The sequence below is a fragment of the Amphiura filiformis genome, chromosome 3, assembly GCF_039555335.1.
Source record: "Amphiura filiformis chromosome 3, Afil_fr2py, whole genome shotgun sequence".
Taxonomy (NCBI): Eukaryota; Metazoa; Echinodermata; class Ophiuroidea; order Amphilepidida; family Amphiuridae; genus Amphiura; species Amphiura filiformis.
The window spans coordinates 40,877,292-40,896,588 of NC_092630.1; the positions used below are offsets into that span (position 1 = coordinate 40,877,292).

General features: G+C 36.0%; 1 protein-coding gene and 1 long non-coding RNA gene across 2 annotated transcripts; both read right to left on the bottom strand.

Moving 5' to 3' along the window:
- Window positions 1–1,117: 1,117 nt before the first annotated feature.
- Window positions 1,118–7,421, bottom strand: LOC140147261 (hyalin-like). Its single transcript, XM_072169041.1, has 11 exons — window positions 7,400–7,421; window positions 6,853–7,068; window positions 6,358–6,576; window positions 5,708–5,929; window positions 4,401–4,622; window positions 3,739–3,957; window positions 3,251–3,472; window positions 2,663–2,887; window positions 2,241–2,456; window positions 1,638–1,865; window positions 1,118–1,347 (listed from the first exon to the last, which is right to left on the bottom strand). Exons 1-11 carry the CDS (start codon window positions 7,419–7,421, stop codon window positions 1,118–1,120), a joined length of 2,241 nt encoding a protein of 746 aa, XP_072025142.1.
- A 9,706-nt stretch (window positions 7,422–17,127) lies between these two features.
- On the bottom strand, window positions 17,128–18,548 carry LOC140148519 (uncharacterized). The gene is made up of 3 exons (XR_011858492.1): window positions 18,509–18,548; window positions 17,712–17,777; window positions 17,128–17,170 (listed from the first exon to the last, which is right to left on the bottom strand). It is a non-coding gene; the product is annotated as an uncharacterized lncRNA (long non-coding RNA).
- Between the last annotated feature and the right edge of the window lie 749 nt (window positions 18,549–19,297).

A 19,297-nucleotide genomic window follows, 5' to 3' on the forward strand; every position in this document is an offset into this window, starting at 1 on the left:
TGTATACATGTTGAGGGGCCAAGTGGACTTACGGTCTTCTTGCGCTCATAGATACATCGTTGAAAATGCACAAAATTTGTCCATTTCACAATATGTTAAAGGCAGTCAAAGATAATGAACATACGAAGGAAAGTCTAATTATTATTATGATTCTTTTTGTTTGACTCGTTTGACTTTTCTAGCTAACTCGTTCTCCTTCGTGACGAATGAGCACAATCCATTTTGGAACCGAGACTAGCAATATTTAACACCGTATTAACGTACGTAAAATCGTACGTTCCACGTGCTGCGTTTGGAAATCCATTATCTCTACCTCGACCAACGCATCAATTCCCTAGATCAGACGTGTTTTCACTCTTTTTTCTTTTATACTTACGACAACGATCAGTTATCGATTACTTCTTTGTTGATGATTTATGAAACTAATATTCAAACCTTTTCTTCTTCGTACCTACGAACACCAAGAATGTGCAAGAATCTGAAAGACCGGCGTCGTCTGTTACAGTACAAGTGACATATGTCGCCCCTATCCCAAATGTCGAACCCGATACAGGGGTACATACAACATCAAGTTGTGTGTCACGATTGTCTGATACAGCAGGCTTCAGCCAGCTGATTATATTCATAGATGTGGTGATATTTGTTGGACACGAAATTGTGGGCTGTTCTAGATCCGTATCTGTAAAGCAAAATGAAAAATGTGTATTTTAAGTACATACATTAGAAGTAACGTTATAGGAACATGTGAAGACTTATGTGATGTCATCTGCAATCGTCACCACATGGTTACAGAGTATAATGCAATTTACATTGTTATTAATCTGACCCTATGGTTGTCTGTGATAGAAATGTAAATCTCTTGTTTTTTCTGTGTGAGTCAAGATATATCTAGAGAATAACAGCATGAAACTAGAAACTAGAACTGCTGACAAGTCCCGTGACAAGTAAGCGCCTAGATAACAGTTTGGTGTAACAAGGAGCACCCAAGGGGAAATCCAACACCAGAAACACCCAATCTTTGCAAAACAAGGTTGCAGGTTCTATTGAACCTCTAACATTTGATTTCATATTCCGATTTACTATATAACTATTGCATTCCTCATACGAAAGTATCACTTTACATACTAAGAATAACCACGAAAGAGCACATGGCTGTATTTTCTGCGTCATCAGTAGCTGTACACGTCACCGTCGTTTGTCCATCCGGAAAGTTGGATCCCGATTCGATATCACACTCATAAAACACGGAATTATCGAGATTGTCAGAAACAGTCAGAACGGGCCAAGAGATGGGGTTCATTGAAGCGGATATATCATCTGGACACATGATGGTTGGGTTCTCCGGATCTGTTGATAATACAATACGATGATATGTTGACGAGAGGAAATATTCATTTTCTTCAACAAAGACACGTCAAAATCTACAAGTCACGTAGGTTCATCATCTTTAAACAAATAGGGATACCATACCAAGAGTATACATAGCCGCATGAGTACACCATACTCCATCCCCATGCGCGAACTCCAAAAAACACCAATACAATCCAACACACATACACCCCCTCACGCACACCCCACACCCCAGATGATATGTTTAAGTTTACAGTTACATGCGAAATACGTCTACGATATCATACCTACAGTGACCATAAAGGTACAAGACGCCGAATTGCCAGCATCGTCAGTAGCTGTGCATGTTACCGATGTAGGGGTCTCATTAGGGATATCTGAAGCTGACGCAGGATCACAAGATATTGTAAGTTCGGTATCAACGTCGTCGGATGCTACTACTAGATTGTCCCAAGTTACTGGACTAGAAGAAACCGTCATGTCAATTGGACACGTTATCATTGGTGCTTGGTTGTCTGCGGAAGAGAAAAAGGACTGAACTCTAAATCTATAAATTGCATGATATCTGGGTTATATTGTGACATGCTACCACTAAATGAACATGAAGTCGCAAGTTGGTAGTTTCGGGACACCGTGGCTATTGTTGGTGCTCTTTGTTTCGTACTCACCTGTTCAAGCCAGTAGTATGTCTGTATGTGGGCCATTCTCGAAGGACTTAAGTGGCTTGTACAGGTGCCTGGCAAACAAAGAATGTCAACTCAGTCAGCCAGATGTCTGAAAACTACCAACTTGCGACTTTACGCTCATTTCGTGTCACATATTGTGAAACGGATTGATCCCGACTACGGACTCTTATAAAGGAACAAGAAAAGCAACTGGTTCTTCCATACCCACGATAACCATGAATGTGCAAACATCACTGTTCCCAAAGTTGTCTGTTGCTGTACACGTGACAAGTGTTGATTGACCAATCGGAAAGTCGGTCCCTGATTTAGGACTGCACGAAACTTGAACTGATGGATGGAAGAATTGTGCTATTGGAGTAGTCCAAGTAACTGGATTTGCTGTAACGCCGACATCCATCGGGCAAACAAGCTGTGGCGTCTCTGTATGAAGTTGGAATAAAAAAACACAGAAAGGTATGACAAAATAATTATGTGCAAATAAAAGTAATTACAGGTCATGGACGAAACTCAAAGTAACTACGTATAATAAGATAAAGTGTGTCAAAGCGATGAGTATAGCTCCTCTGCCAGTCTTGGTGAGTGAAAAAAATTCCTTTTCAATGCCGAAAATGAGGTTATATACTTACGAACAGTAACCACGAATACGCACAGAGCTGTGTTGCCTGCGTCGTCGGTAACTGTACAGGTAACAGTATTTGGCCCATTGGGAAGCACAGATCCCGACGTCGGATCGCAAGAGATCTGAGGTGAGGCATCATAATCGTCATTCACTGTCAGATCATTCCATGTCACTGGGCTTGTAAACGCGGTGAAGTCGGCGGGACAATTCGTTATCTCTGGTGCATCTTGATCTGTAGAAAAAGATTTGCACGGTAAGGATATTGCACTCGGTAGTATTTCAGTTTTTCTGTCGATGTGTGCCTTCCGATTGATGAAATTTATTCCCATGAAACATATTTACCAAATATGGTATGACAAAAGCGATCGAATCCCGTCTATGAGACTTGCATTTTTCGTTGCTTAAAAAAGATGTAATGATGCAACTTGGATCTTCCTTTCAGCATCAATTTTGCACAGTTTCAACCACAATCGCTTTTTATGAAGGATAGGAAATAATGATTTGTGGTTATTCGTTCACAACCATTCTGAACACATGCTGTATGGTTATTTGTTCACACCCATTCTAAACACATGCTGTAAATATCTATACTTACCAAGTGTTACTGTGAAAAAACACGAATTTGTATTTTCTGCTACATCGTAAGCTGTGCACGTAACCGTAGTAATGCCAACAGTAAATATACTTTCCAAAGATGGGTCGCAGATCACAACAGGTGCTGGATTATTATTATCTGATGCCATTGGAAGAGCAATGGAAACTTGACTATCAGAAGTGACTACATTCATAGGACACGTAATATCAGGTGGCTGCTCGTCTGCAGAAAATTCGAAAGACAGTAACTCTTAACTCTTGTTCGCATTTACAAAATAAATTTAAAAATCTGCTGTATGGTATATTTATTTCATAATATTGTTTAAAACACAAAACACGACTGTAAAAAACACAAATCAATTCATGAAGAAAGATACGAGTAAAGATCAGGACAGATGTGGATGGAAGGTTTGTGTATGTGCGCCATTTATGCGTTAATAATGGCACGAAAGATAAGGTGAAGTTAGAGCTGACGCTCTGTATATTTACCTAAGGTAACAATAAATGTACAGGAATGTGTGTTCATCGCATTATCTGTTGCTGTACATGTAACCGTCGTTTCACCAGGCGCGAAATTTGAACCTGTGGAAGGATCGCACGTAATATTTACTAAAGTATCCTTGTTGTCCGTTGCAGTTACGCTCGTCCATTCGACTGGGTTCGACGACACCAAATTACCTGGACAAGATATCACAGGATTTTCCATATCTGCAATAGAAAAATCATATTTAAGCAACAATTTAGTATACAATGCATCTATATCCGCAAGAATACTCAAAAAGTTCAACTAATACTAGTCTCCTTCGTATTCTGATATCAACTCTCTCATAGTGAAATCAATTCAGAACGAGCTTCACTCTCATCCGAAAACCGCGACGCTCACGGAAATGACAGCGGTCACTGTGGTGTGTTTTATTTTTGGAGGGTGAAGCTGGGAGTGAATTTTAGTTTTAAAAGGGGGTTACCATGGTTACAAGGTAGTTTACGCTAATAACAGTCTAAGAGAAATGATACAACATAAACTGACACCAAATACACACAAAGAAGCAAAGAAACGATATAAAGGTGAATGTCACGAGCATGTACTAACTGTCTACCTATGTCGCTGAAACTGGTAAAATAAAAATCACATTAACTAATTTTATACATACCAACACAGACTCTAAAAGTGCACGCATTTGTATTTCCTGCATCATCGGTAGCCATACATGTGACTACCGTTGTTCCAACGGGAAAGATATGTCCTGATGGTGGGTTACATGTTGCTTGAACGACGTTATCAGTATTGTCTGTTACAGCCAAATTAGGCCAAGTTACTTGTCTCGTAGATACATATATGTCAGCTGGGCATGGTATGATAGGTGGTTCTTCGTCTGTGTTGAATATATATAAAACAATGATGTAGAGTAGTAACGTGACAAGGTACCTTTGTCGAAGAGAATTAAGAGCTTTGAATTTTAAGGTTTCCTTGAATAAGGCTTAACTTTTTTCTTTGCACTGTTCCATTACTTAATTGTTCTGTTAAAGTGATCTAATAACGTCCAAATTAATTCATTACTAAATTAAAGCCTCAATTTTCATGTATTATTCAAACTACAAACGAAGCCGAGTTTTCTCTCAACTACTTGTTTGAAATATTTAAAATTTGCATAATAATAATAATAATAATAATGATAATAATAATAATAATAATAATAATAATAATAATAATAATAATAATAATAATAATAATAATAATAATAATAATCATTTGTAATGCGCCATCAATCTAGTATAACTATTCCGAGGCGCAGACATGAAAAACATATAAGAATAATTAAATATTAAAATACATATACGTATAAGTAGCCTACAATTCAACATTAAAATACATACATATAAGTATAACCATGGGTAATGGTCAATGACATACATAGGTAAAAATCAGTTACATTTTGTATACGCTTTGTTATATAAATAAGTCTTTAACACGTTTTTAAAGGTCTGAACAAGTTCCAAAGCGTAGGTGCAATAACTGAAAAGCTCGATCTCCAAATGCAGATGAAGTCCGTGGAACAACAAGTAATTGTTTTTCAGAAGAGCGAAACGTGCGACTTGGAATATAAGGAAGAAGAAGATTCATTAAATAATCTGGTGCAGTGGTGCACACTGCTCACACTTAAACACGCGATTTCTACGTTTATGATTGGCCGAGAGCCGATGGCCTGAATGTGTGAACGCGGTGTAGGGAAAGTTAAGGATTTAAAAAAAAATCATGTTACTAGTTAATTTTCTGTTATTATTTTGATGAAATTAGAATTACACAATTTTCTGGTAAGTATGAACGAGCACGGCCTTCGGGAATTAAAATCCTTTAGTCATGAAAATATATGAATTAACCCCTATTATTAACTCCCGCGCGTTATCCATTTCAGGATATTAAAATGATATTTTGATATTATGATAATTATGCTTATACCTAAAGTAACTGTAAAGGCACAGTTGGCTGTATTGTCAGCAGCGTCAGTAGCTGTACAAATAACTGTAGTTTCTCCTCCTTGGAACATGGAATCCGATGGAGGAATACAAGTTACTGTTGGTGACATATCGCTATTGTCTGAAACGACCGGACTCATGTAAACAACAGGATTCGACGAGGTAAGGACGTTGACTGGACACATTATGGTAGGGGCCTCTCCATCTACATTGACAGAAAAACACAATATACAACAATGGAATACAAGAAATGCAACACTAAAATACAAAAATATACAACACTGGAATAGAGGTTATCCACGTTACTCATGTGTGACTTCTAACAAAAGGCGCTGGTTCCCGTAGTATTCCTCATTCAAACCAATTCAATGCACGACCTCGGAGTTACTTGCATGACTTTGGCGGGCTATTTTGAAACAGTCATGGTTGCACATGCAGGTACTTCTTTTGGAAATCCTAAACAAGGTATAGCAGTCGCTGATAGGATATGCAGCTTATAGAATACGGATAACCTCTATACAAAATATGTACAACACTGGAATACAAAATATACAACACTGCAATACAAATTGTAGAATGATTCTATCAGATTAACCCTAATTGCATGGAAGTAGTACAAGTTTTATAAAATACCTATTGTAACTATGAAGGAACATGTAGCCGAATTGCCTTCGTTGTCATTGGCAGTACACGTGACAGTTGTTTCCCCCGCTGGGAAAGTAAACGCCGATGTAGGTGAACAATTAATAAATGGTGATGTTGGGAAGTTAATCGGTGTCGGATCCGACCACGAAACCACTGCTGAAGAATCGAATATATCAGCAGGACAATTGAGTGCAGGTGTCATTTGGTCTGTTGACATAAGACGTTTGATGTAAACGGTTAATAGTAAACACTTATAGACAACTTATGGGTGTGTGTGATATTCTAACAGCATATTATCATTATCATATTCCGATGAAATCAGAATGTTCTTTGACTAAATATTCTTTTCTATAAGGTTGCCGACATTGTTTGCGTAGGGGAATGTGTGATTCTTGCATCTTTTTTCTAGAAGAATCTGAGAAGAATTATGGAAGTATTTTATTCAACTGCGTGATTCTATTTCTAAGAAACCTGTGTATTTACCAAGAGTTACGTCAAACGTGCAGGTAGCTGAGTTGCCAGCATCATCAGTAGCTGTACAGGTTACAGTTGTTGTTCCAGGCTCAAAGAACATACCAGATGATGAATCACATGCAACATCGACAGAATCATCAACATTGTCAGACACGTCAACAGAAAAGGTAATTGGATTTGTGGCGGTAAAATCAGCTGGGCAAGATATCTGAGGGGTTTCATTATCTATCGCGATACAAACAAGAATGTAATGTTATAAGCAGATTCAACCCATCGTGGGACGTTTTCCAACAATTAATATAGGTTACCGGTCATTCATTTGTACCTCGTCTTTAGCGTGGTATGCATGATCGCCCCGGTAACCTGGATTTGTTTGAAAAACGTCTTTATGTCACTACAACTATTCTACTATGGATGACGGAATTCAGGAAGAAAATGTTTTTAAAATCTGCAACATGTGAATAACCTATACTACGGCATATTAATTTCAAGTCCGTTTGTATATTATCTTGAGAGCGAAGAATATGATATACAGTATATAAAAATAATGAGTTACGACAATGTGTGTCATGCGACATTTTCCTAATAATAAGTTTGGGTAAAATAAAGAGTATTACCGAAGATAATCATAATCGTGCAGGTATCAAAGTTTCCTGAGTTGTCAACTGCAGTACATGTTACTGTGTTGGTTAACAAGTTAAAAGTAGCTGGTTGCGATGGTATGCAAGTTATCATAGGAAAAGGGTCAACGTTATCGGTAGCTGTGGGATTGGGCCAGGTAACTGGGTTGGATAAGACGGTAATGGTATCCGGGCATTCGACATCAGGAGGAATTACATCTGCAGAACATAACAAAAATAAAGATATCAGTAGCTTTGTGATAAGTTGTTCTCGCAATCTATTTCATTGAACAATCTGTAAGATACTATTCTTCAGCATTTCAGCTTACTTTCATCTCCCTATATAAACTATGATATGTCAATACAGAACCATCCTTATCATAACCATCATCGTTATCATCATCATCATCATCATCATCATCATCATCATCATCATAATATAAAATATATTTCAAATACTAGTATACCAATGATTTCAACAGTGAAGCTACATCTGTCGAAGTTCCCTGCAGCGTCATATGCTGTACACGTTACCGTTGTTGACCCAGGGTTGAAAAAGAATGGAGATTGTGGGTTGCAAGTCACTGAAGGTTGAGTGTCGGCGTTGTCTGACACTGTAGTCACCCAAGACACTGGGTTCGTTGTAGCGGTTATGTCATCTGGACACTCTAACACAGGTGGTTCATTGTCTGTTCAATAAGCAAAGTTTGACAATGAGAACGTATTATCGATTAATCATATTTATTTTCTTATTTCTTATTATTATTTGTGTGATTGAGAAAACCAAAAAAGACATCACTTCAACACTATTCAATTTTTGTCGTAGTCTCTGATTATAATAAAGAGTGAAGAAGCCATTTTATCGTGTACAAACCTCGCAGTAGTGTGACTGTAAACAAACAAGAAGCCGAGTTGCCGGAATTATCCGAGGCAGTACATATCACAATATTCGATTCTTGTGTAAAATCAGCTGGAGAGCTGGGGCTGCAAGTTACCGACGGGGAAGGGTCGTCATTGTCTTGCACAATAGGATCAGCCCAAGTAACTGGATTGCTGGCATCATCAATGTTTTGTGGGCAGGTAATAACTGGAGGAACCAAGTCTGTAATGAAACATGCAAGAATAAGTGATAATTGTAGGCATTTATATTGCGATTTAGATCCGCATTGTGAAACGGGTATAATTGAAGACCGAATTAAAAAGATTAGTTTGCGTATGACGTTCTGTCAACCAAACAAAAATGCCGTACTGCGCAGGTCAGCAACCAATCACGCACGGCTTTTACCCTGACGTCAGACGCAAACTAGCCTTTTACATTCGGTCTTCAATTATATCAAAGTGCTTTACATTTATTCCGCTGCCATTAGAATATATAACACCATTTGGCAGCCAAGACAACTGAGCCTGAACCAGGGGGCATAAGTCACTTTGATTACTTTGATTGGGGGCATCACATATGTGACGTGTCATGTCAAAAGCAGACAATTTTCATGCTTTTGGGCAGGTTATCAATTTTGAGGTTTTTACATATCTTAAATATAGAGATATTTTGCTCCACAACGCCGTTTTCCTCTATGAAATCGGACATTCCTAAGCGAAGATATTGAGTTCGTAAGTTATGGTATTATAAGATTGGAAATTGAGATATCGGCCAATGTTGAGAATAGGAATTTCCTTGAAAAATGGCTCAAAAATACAAGATGGCAGTTATATTCCGGTCTGAAACTATCAGACAATATTTGATAGCATCACAAATTCGCAATTACCCCCGGGCAGATTTTTGGCTATTTCTCCATTTACGATCTTGCCCAAAAGTGTCTGCTTTTGACATAACACGTCACATATGTCCCTACTACGCTACGCTACTGCCAAAATGTCATACCATCAGGAATAAAGGTAACAGTAAATGTACAGGTATCCACGTTATCTGCATCATCAATGGCCGTACACACAACCGTAGTTGCACCAGAGGGGAAAGTTGCCCCGGATGGAGGATAACACTCGACTTCCGGATCCGGGTCAGTGTCATCTGTCGCAATAGGATCATCCCATATAATTATTGGGTCTATAAATTGGATTATATCAGTCGGGCAGGTGATTTCTGGATCCACGTCATCTGAAATATGATTTTAGGAAATTAATTTATTCAAATTTTAGTGTTCAAAAAACATCGAAAGATTTTATTACACCAAATTTCTGAAACGGACAACGCATCTGATAAATATTTAATATTTAAAAGTCAGAACATGTTTTACGTACCTGGTGGAGGATCTGTCAAATACAAAAATCAAACACCATATTATTAACGGGGAAATGATAGATGTGAAAGTGAGATATATCTTAATTAATTTTTGTGTCCAGAATAATTTCACGAACGAAGAGTGGTCAGATACATTTAATTTAAAGACCCATTCAGTGATCCCAGCGCATGTGTAAAAAAGATGAAATTGTTTATAAGTTTATAAAAGTGAAGGATAAGTCGTTCAAATTGCCATTTGGTATTTTTGAAATTACAAATTTGGCAAAAAAGAAAGAAAACTGCAGTATTTACGACTTTGAAGCCCCATTCAAATACATGTAGCTAATTTAGATACTGACAGTATGTAAATTACAGATTACATGTAAATGCCTTATTTTGTCTTAAATACATGGCTTTCGATTGAACCACTGGCAGGCTATGTTAGCACATCTATAACAATGACAAAGGTTCCAAAATCTGAATTTTTATGATTGGGCCTTTAAGGGCTGGGGTATGAACGTTTGGACAGTATTTATTGTGGGACATTAGAGCACATCAGACATATCGAATTGCATTCTGAATACGAAGAATGTCATTCTGATATCAAATAATTTTGATTTTTGAAATTCGCAATTTAATACACATTTTATGGCAAATCATTAAAATTGATATTTTTGATATTTAACAGTACTTGAAGTAAACTTTATAAATCTGATGATTTATACTTAAAGTGTATGTAGGTGGGATGAAAAGCCGACGATCAATTGAAAATTTTGACCTTTCGTATTGAAGATATGGATTTTTTTCCCAAAACACCAAAAAAATTAGGTATTTTTGGGAAAAAATCCATATCTTCAATATGAAAGGTCAAAATTTTCAATTGACCGTCGGCTTTTCCTCCCTGCTACATACACTTTAAGAATATGTCATTAGATTTATATAATTTACTTCGAGGACTGTTATATATCAAAAATTTGAAAAATATTAAACTTTTATAATTTGTCATAAAATTTGTATTATATTGTGATTTTCAAAAATGAAAATTATTTGATATCAGAAAGACATGCTTCGTATTCAGAATGCAATTGATAGGTCTGAGGTGCTCTCATGTCCCACAAAAAAATACTGTCAAAACGCAATAAACGCTCATTTTAGATCCCTTAATTGATCATATTAAACTAATAATAAACAGTACAATTGTAGATATGCGATATTTCTATTTTCTTATTTGTCATTTTTGCAAGGATTTTACTTACCTATTATCGGATCTGATGGAAGAATAAAATAAATAAATTGTCAATAGATAACAAACAATCCTCCATTAAGATTACAATAATGATAATCGGTAACTGTTTTGAATATCAGATTGAGGAAAGCTAGAGACCCATTGACAAACAATGGCTTTACGTAAGATGGTTTTAAATATGGTCAGAGGTCTAGACTTTCCGGATCAAAGGAAAGTATTGTATTATGACATCTAAATGATAAATACAAAAAGGTGAGATTTGAAATTATTAAGAACTTACACCTCCGCCATTCAATATAAATAAATGGTGAAAGAAATTTTAAAGTAACTCACCACATACGTCACCAATTCCGTCTCTGTCGATGTCTGTCTGATCCGTGTTATCAACATTGATACAGTTGTCTGGAAAATGAACAAGTTTAACGAGCGAGTCCGATAATGAATGAGGGTAGAATGCAAGAGAGCATATGGCCCCTTTTACAAGTCTTTTTTCAGGTAACATTTCATTCTATTAATTCATTATACTGTGATTAATCAAAGTAAAGCTTACCACAAGCGTCTCCAACGCCATCTCGATCTCTGTCCTGCTGGTTTCTATTGGAGTCATTCAAACAATTATCTAGGAACGATAAAAGTGTGCATTTTACAAATCGCTACGTTTTTCTGTTTTTAATTTGTTGTTTGGTTTGAACTTGTATATATTTTAAATATAGGAAATTAATTTTATCATATCAATGCTACATTGAATCGAATATGCAAATTCATTTGGTTATTACCACAGTCGTCGCCGACACCATCGTCATCTTCATCCGTTTGGTCATCGTTGAAATCATTCAAACAGTTATCTTAAGATTTAAAAAGAATATAGAAAGCAACTTTTTGGACAAATTTTGTAATAGATGGATATAGATATTGAAGCAAATAATTTAAATTATTTGAATATTGCTACCTCTTTTTGTTTTTATTTTGTTGTTTTTTGGTATTTACTTTGACTATTCAAAGATATTTAAAGTAGACTTCCTCGCTCAGAACAAATGCATGAAAGTATTTCGCTCCTTAGTAGAACTGATTGCATGATATTTTGTACTCACCACACACATCACCTATATTGTCTCCATCCCTGTCTCTCTGGTTACGGTTCGCATCATCAGGACAGTTGTCTGAAGTGTTAATTAGACAACGAGGCATAAACAGATATCATCATTATATAAAAGAACATGCCAAATAACAACTCAATCCTTTATAACTCTTTGTTTTTGCGTTTTACCATTGCAATTATCATTTTCCCTTTATTATGCTGTTGCTTCTTCGCTCTTTTAATTGTTTTGCCTTTTTCAATGAATCTTACCACAATCATCCCATATGCCATCGCCATCGCTGTCTTCTGGATCAGCATTGTTTTCCATAGGACATAGATCTATAAAAAAAAAAAAGGTGATATACATATTGTACAAGCTGACAAGCGTCACTATCCCTTAACTAATTTGATCCGACTTGCTACCTTACCATCTTACCCCTTTTTTATTATCTCCCTACAAAATAACAATGGTATATAATAATTTGTGAGGCCAAATTTTTTCAAACGTTGAGAATAATATGCATACATAATGACAATGGTTATATTTGTGAAGCCAATTCTTCACACAAGCTGACAAGCGTCACTAAGCTATCAAGCGTTCACTATCCCTTAACTAATATGATCCGACTTACTATTACACCATCTTACCCCTTTTTGTCTTTAATTATATCCCTACAAAATGACAATGGGTATATAATTTGTGAGGCCAAATTTCTTCAAACGTTGAGAATAATATGCATCATACAAAATTACAATGGTTATATTTGTGAAGCTAATTATTCAAACAAGCTGACAAGCGTCACTAAGCTGTCAAGCGTTCACTATCCCTTAACTAATATGATCCGACTTACTATTACACCATCTTACCCCTTTTTGTCTTTAATTATATCCCTACAAAATGACAATGGGTATATAATTTGTGAGGCCAAATTTCTTCATACGTTGAGAATAATAAGCATACAAAATGACAATGGTTATATTTGTGAAGCCAAGTCTTCAAATGTTGTGAAATTGTAATTGATCAATTAAAACCCTACCACAAGCATCTCCAATTCCATCCTCGTCCGCATCATTCTGATCCGAATTAGCTTCATCGGGACAATTATCTGAAATGATAATACACCTATCGTCATATATATACACGTACGTATATAAGTCTAAAGTCATACACGAAGTATCGAACTATGAAAGCAATGAAAGGTGTCTTGAAAACGTTTAAATGGTTTCAAGGTCAAAAAATATTCAAATCCTCATCGAATGGAGCCATGATGGAATCTAGAAGCATCAGACATCGAGGGGAAAAAAAAAAGAAAAAAAGAACTATAGAAACATCAAACGTTACGAAGAATACGAAAAGAAAGAACGATAACGTTAGTCCAGTTTAGCAGGCCGAAACAAGAACCACCTCTCCATATTTTCCTTTCAATGCATTTATGTCGCTTACCACACTCATCTCCAATACCATCTGTGTCTTCATCCTCTTGATCTGGGTTATTCCTATCTGGACAGTTATCTATGAGAAAAATTACATGATGTTTTGTCATTACCTATTTACTCATTCTGGTTAATATCTTGAATATAACATGATATACTATTAGAAGGATTATTAAAGTTATTCTGTAACACTGAAAAAATGCGTTTCAGAAAATCTTACCACAAGCATCGCCAAGGCCGTCAAAATCATCGTCCTCCTGAAACGGGTTATCATCGTTGACGCAATTATCTGAACAACCATATAAAGTAAAGTAAAGTATAGAAACTATGCATAATGTTCAGACACAATCATAGCGCATTTGATGTCCCCTTCATGGATAAAATAATAATATCTAAGACACAAATGAGTTGTGACAACAAAACAATTATTATATAATCATCACCTACCGCATGCGTTTGGGACCCCGTCTCCATCAGAATCTCCACCACTGCCACATTGCCCTGCAAACGATTAAGATTTCTAAATAGCCTTTAAAATGTTAAGTTTTTACATGCCTCATTTCCCTTGTCGCTAATTTGTTGATATCACATCTCATGTCAACCTTCCCCAGACCTTGTTGTTTGCAGATTTATACCGGCGATTTCTTAAGTATTTCAGATTATAAACATATAATAATGATAATGAAAAAATAATATGCAAGAAGAGATGAAGATTAAGCAAAATTACTTTAATGCTAATTTTAAGCCACTTAATGGTAATAAAGAAATTGATGCATGAACTAACTTTGCTGAGAGGAAGGTCCATTGCAGCCTTGTCCTGTTTGGTCTTGACCGATACACGTTCGAAATCTTTGTTGTATGCCACTCCCGCATGACACACTGCATAAACTCCAAAATGACCAAATGCTATAGAAAGCTTTGGATAAAAGTTGACAAAACAAGTTAGTAAACTTAGTAAACAATACAACCACTATTATAATAGGAATATTCTTGGATCTGTCTAAAGCATTTGATACAATTGACCATAAAATATTAGCACAAGCTAGAATAATAAGGATATCGTGCGTGTGATTGTCCTATAGTGGTGTCCCCCAATGGTCAATTAGGCTATTTATTATACCGTATTATACTGTGTGTCAATGATATTGCAAATATTTCCACTATACTAGATTTTGTCTTGTTTGCTGATGATACAACAATCACATAATTCACTTTTAAAATATAGATTACGAACAATCGTACGAACATGCGATTTTCACCGGATTTAGGAAATCCATATTTTAATCAAATATCAAGTTTGAACTCAATGTACGTATTTTAAGAATATTTTGGTGAGAGCAAAACTGAATATCGACGGTAAGGTGGTGGCTCAAATGTTTATTCTTAAAAAACAATAAGCTCACGGGATGGACTTACGATAAGCGCAAGCCATTAGAACACTTATTTTGAGCTTTTTAATGCACTAGAAAAACTGTCAGGGGCTACTATCTCCCCCATACTATGGTAAGACCAGGATTATTAAAACTTTTAAACATCGGAAATGCATCTGTGGAGATCCAGTTGTATCGTCCGCTTGTCGCTTACCTATATAGGGGTGTGGGTTGAGGGCCCGGGGCTGGGTTACGGGGGTGTGATGACTTACGATTTCCTGCGTTGTCAGGATCCGGGGCAGAAGATGCCAATTGGACTGTGGGACAAGAATGAAAATGATCATTTCAAATGTATGTTCATTTACAGGATATACTGGTCAGTAATTGTCAATGTTGTATGGACACTATGGGATGTTGCGCTATTATACATGTGTAATCTGTATTATTCATGTTCTTCGCTACTTTTGATGCCTTTTAAGTAACAGATACGGTCAACTGTTGTATTTGATTCATAAATTTGATGCCTTTTAAGTAACATATACGGTTTAACTGTTGTACTGGATTCATTATTAATCAACAGTATTACAGGTCAATCAATCAAAGAAATTTAAATTGTTGTAAAGTAGCATTAAATGGGTATTGCAAAATCAACTCTTACACAAATCTACAAAGATCGCAAGTATATTCCATAATGTAGCCAGTGCTCCGTTTGGGTCTGTAGCAGAATCACCGAGGAGCTGGGCAACAATGTCAGTCACTTGCTGCAATAATTCATCCTCGTCACCGTCTCGTAGATTTTGAAGTATAGTAACAACGAAATCAACGACAAGAGTCCCTTCCCTGCCAAGTGAAAAAAAACATGTTAAGGGCTCGGTTAGCGACGTTTTCACCCGTTTTGACGTATTCTTTGGTGGGACCTGAGAACACATCAGATATATCGAATTGCATTCTGACTACGAAGAATGTCCTTCTGATATCAAATAATTCTAATTGTTTACAATTCGCGATATAATACAAACTTTATAAATCTAGTGATATGTACTTAAAGTGTATGTAGCTGGGATCAATTGAAAATTTTGACCTTTTATATATTGAAGATACACATTTTTTCCCCAAAGACCTAATTGTTTTGGTGTTTTAGGAGGAAAATCTATATCCTCGATTCGAAAGGTCAAAATGTTCAATTGATCTTTTCATCCCAGCTGCATACACTTTAAGTACATGTCATCATGGTCATTAGATTTATAAAGTTTATATCGCGAATTTCAAAAAGTCAGAATTATTTGAAATCAGAAGAACATTTATACAAATTAGAATTATCTTGTCATAGATTTCGCAAACAAAAAAAGAAAATAAAAAACCATCGATTATACCTCAAGCCTGTCACCGTGGTAAAAGCATTGAGTCCTCTGCTTGCAAGTACTTCATCCATCTATTGATATTATTAAGAAAAAACAGGAACTATTGAATATCTTGATTTTGAAACTGAAAAGGCAATATGGCAGATAAAAAATTTATGTAAGAATTTTATCAGGAACGTACTAATTAAAGGTCCATTAAGAGATCCCAACGTAAGTGTTAAAAATATAATTGTTTATAAATTGCCTAAAAGTGAAGGATAAGTCATTCAAATTGTCATTAGGTATTTTTTTAAATGAAGATGCAGCTACAATGAACATACCATTGAAAATCATTTTAATTCTTCCCCCCAAAAAAAAAAAAAAAAAACCCCGAAGTAAACAGCATTATTTACAGATTCGTGTAAAATGTCTTCTATTACTAGTATCTTTAATACACGGCTTTGAGCTTAACCACTAGCAGACTATGTTAGCACATCTCTGACATCCTCCCGATGTACAAGTCACTAAATGGGCATCTAATCTATTTTAATCTATTTTATTGTGAAACGATTAATATTCTTGTCTGGGTTGACGAGGAATCAACAATAATTTTACGTATTCACGTATTATCTTACTTATTTCCCGTTTGCTCAAAAATTAATATAACTTATTTACCGTTTGTTCAAAGAGAAGTATAAATTCTTGTGATTCTGTCGAATTAAGATCATTGTATGCAGGATTGAAATCGCGGTCTATGGTCACACTTCCTTTGCCAATAAGAACATCTGAAGATAATTGGAGAAAATAATTCACAATTATACCACAAACATTTGCGGAGATGAAATGATATGATAAAAAACCTACGGAGTGGGTAGTAAAATGTACTTAATTATCTTGTTGGATTACCGACTACTTAGTATATTATATACGACGTAAAACGACATACACTCACCAGTTTGTACATTGTTTGTGACTATTGGCTCTCTTGTTGTACGTATTGCTAAAATATGTCAAATTAATACACAAAGCATTATAAATCTATACCTTATTGTTTTACAGCAAACACATCATCAAAAACAGCTTAAAGGAGGATTTCGTGATCCTAGCATCCTCTTTTTATGACATTTTTCACTAGATGTCCATGAAAAAAGCTTATTCCCAAAATTTGAGTTGATTCTGATTTTGCGTTAGCGAGTTATGCATGATTATGTGTATTGCACTGCTTCATAGACCACTGTTGTAGTTTCGTTCTGGTATCCCAGAACGAAATTCAAATTTTTGGTACATAAATATTATGTAGCCAGAGGTTTCCAGTGGTATAAAAATCTCAACTTTTTTTTGAAAAAAGTGGGAGGATGAGGCTGTGGATCACGAAATGCCCTTTTAATTTCATGAACACGAAGTACATGGTTTTAATTTCACAAAAAGGAGCATTTTCAAGAAATTGTCCTTTATAAAATGTCCGCCTCAGATCAAGGTGTGTATGACTATTAATGCACTAGCAATAGTGTTCTTTGACCACGTGAACTGCTGTAACTTACTTATTTGATCGTCAGTGACAGGTTTTAAAGTAGTTCCTATTCCAGATGGTGCTGTTGTCCTTTCCACTGCAAAGGGAATAAACATAATAGACTAGCCAAGGAAGTAGGGGAAAATGTTAAATTTACATGAAACTAAAATGGTTGCTAATGCAGGGCTCAAATTTCAACATTGGACGAATATGGATAAAAAACACGGGTAAAAAAAATCAAAAATGCTCTCGATCATAAAAAAAAAGGACCAACGTCAGTCACGTTTGACAAGTGGCTAGCAGGGGGGTATTTAATAACGGTTATCTTTGTATTGCCTCATCTGTTCGGGCCAAAATTAAATGGGGACATCTGACAGTGAAAACTAACATTTTGTGGGAAAGAAATACAATTCTATTTCTTATGGAAATGTTACAAAAAGGCTGTATTAATCACAATTTTTTGTTCAATAATCGACGATGTTTACAAAAATTGAAGCTATGCAGACCTTGATAGGGCCCATTACTGAATTACACTGCAAGCTATTGACAAATAATAATGTCCAAAATTAATGCAAAGAAATGGACAGAAAATGCAACCATTGGATTTACAGTCTGGACATGAGACCATAAATCTTGCATATTGTTAACACACACACCCACCCCACACAACCCCACACCCACCCACTCCCCTACACACAAACAGATACGAAAACACCCCACCTGCCCCATACGACTCATGATGTCATCAGGTATCTTTAGACGGCTTAATGAACCTCTGCGCCCGCGCAGTTTTTCATTGGTTGTCCCATTCTTTATTTTGTTACTTACCGACGGGTAAAGTAGTTGGTACTTGTGTTGTGCTTTGATCTGTCGAAATTATAAAAAGATGGTATAGTTTTATTATAGCACCCTTTGCTTGAAATGACCAATTCACATTTAGCGATTAACGATAATTTTGCAATAACTATTTTCAGAAAATCGTCATTTTTCACGCAAAATCAAAACGCAAGAAAAAATTCAAAAATTCTGTTCTTACCAAAAAAACGTCTCTACAAACTTTATCACCTTTTTAAACAAAAAATCAAATAGTTAGAATTTGTGAACTTTTACCACTTGGTTTTCTAGTTGAAGGTATTTGTGTCGCCTTTGGTGTTGCAGCTGTTCGCTCTACAAAAACAAGACGGCAATACAAATATGATAAAGATAATTTTAGATGTGATTCATAAGATGTTATTGAAAAAAAGAGTTGCTGATGGAACCAGACAGGATTAAAGAAAGATGAAAGAAATACTTAGAAGAGTCATATTACATTTAATAAGGTCAATCACCAGATATAGAATAGTATTAGTAGACGAAATCATAGGCCTAGCAAAGGGCCATAATATTATTCTGGGTACAGAGACAACCGCGACTGAAGCTTTGAAGGAGAAATCAGAAGAGACGTGTGGTAAAGAACCTGATAGAAAAGGGCACTGAGGATTTAAAAGAAAGCAAATCTACACATCAGGAGACTAGCCAGATATAAAACTTCATAAAAGCAACACTGATTGACGCAGTTTGCTTTAGACAAAGCCGTTCGTGGTGTCAGGAAAGCAATTGGTGTAATGGGGATATTCA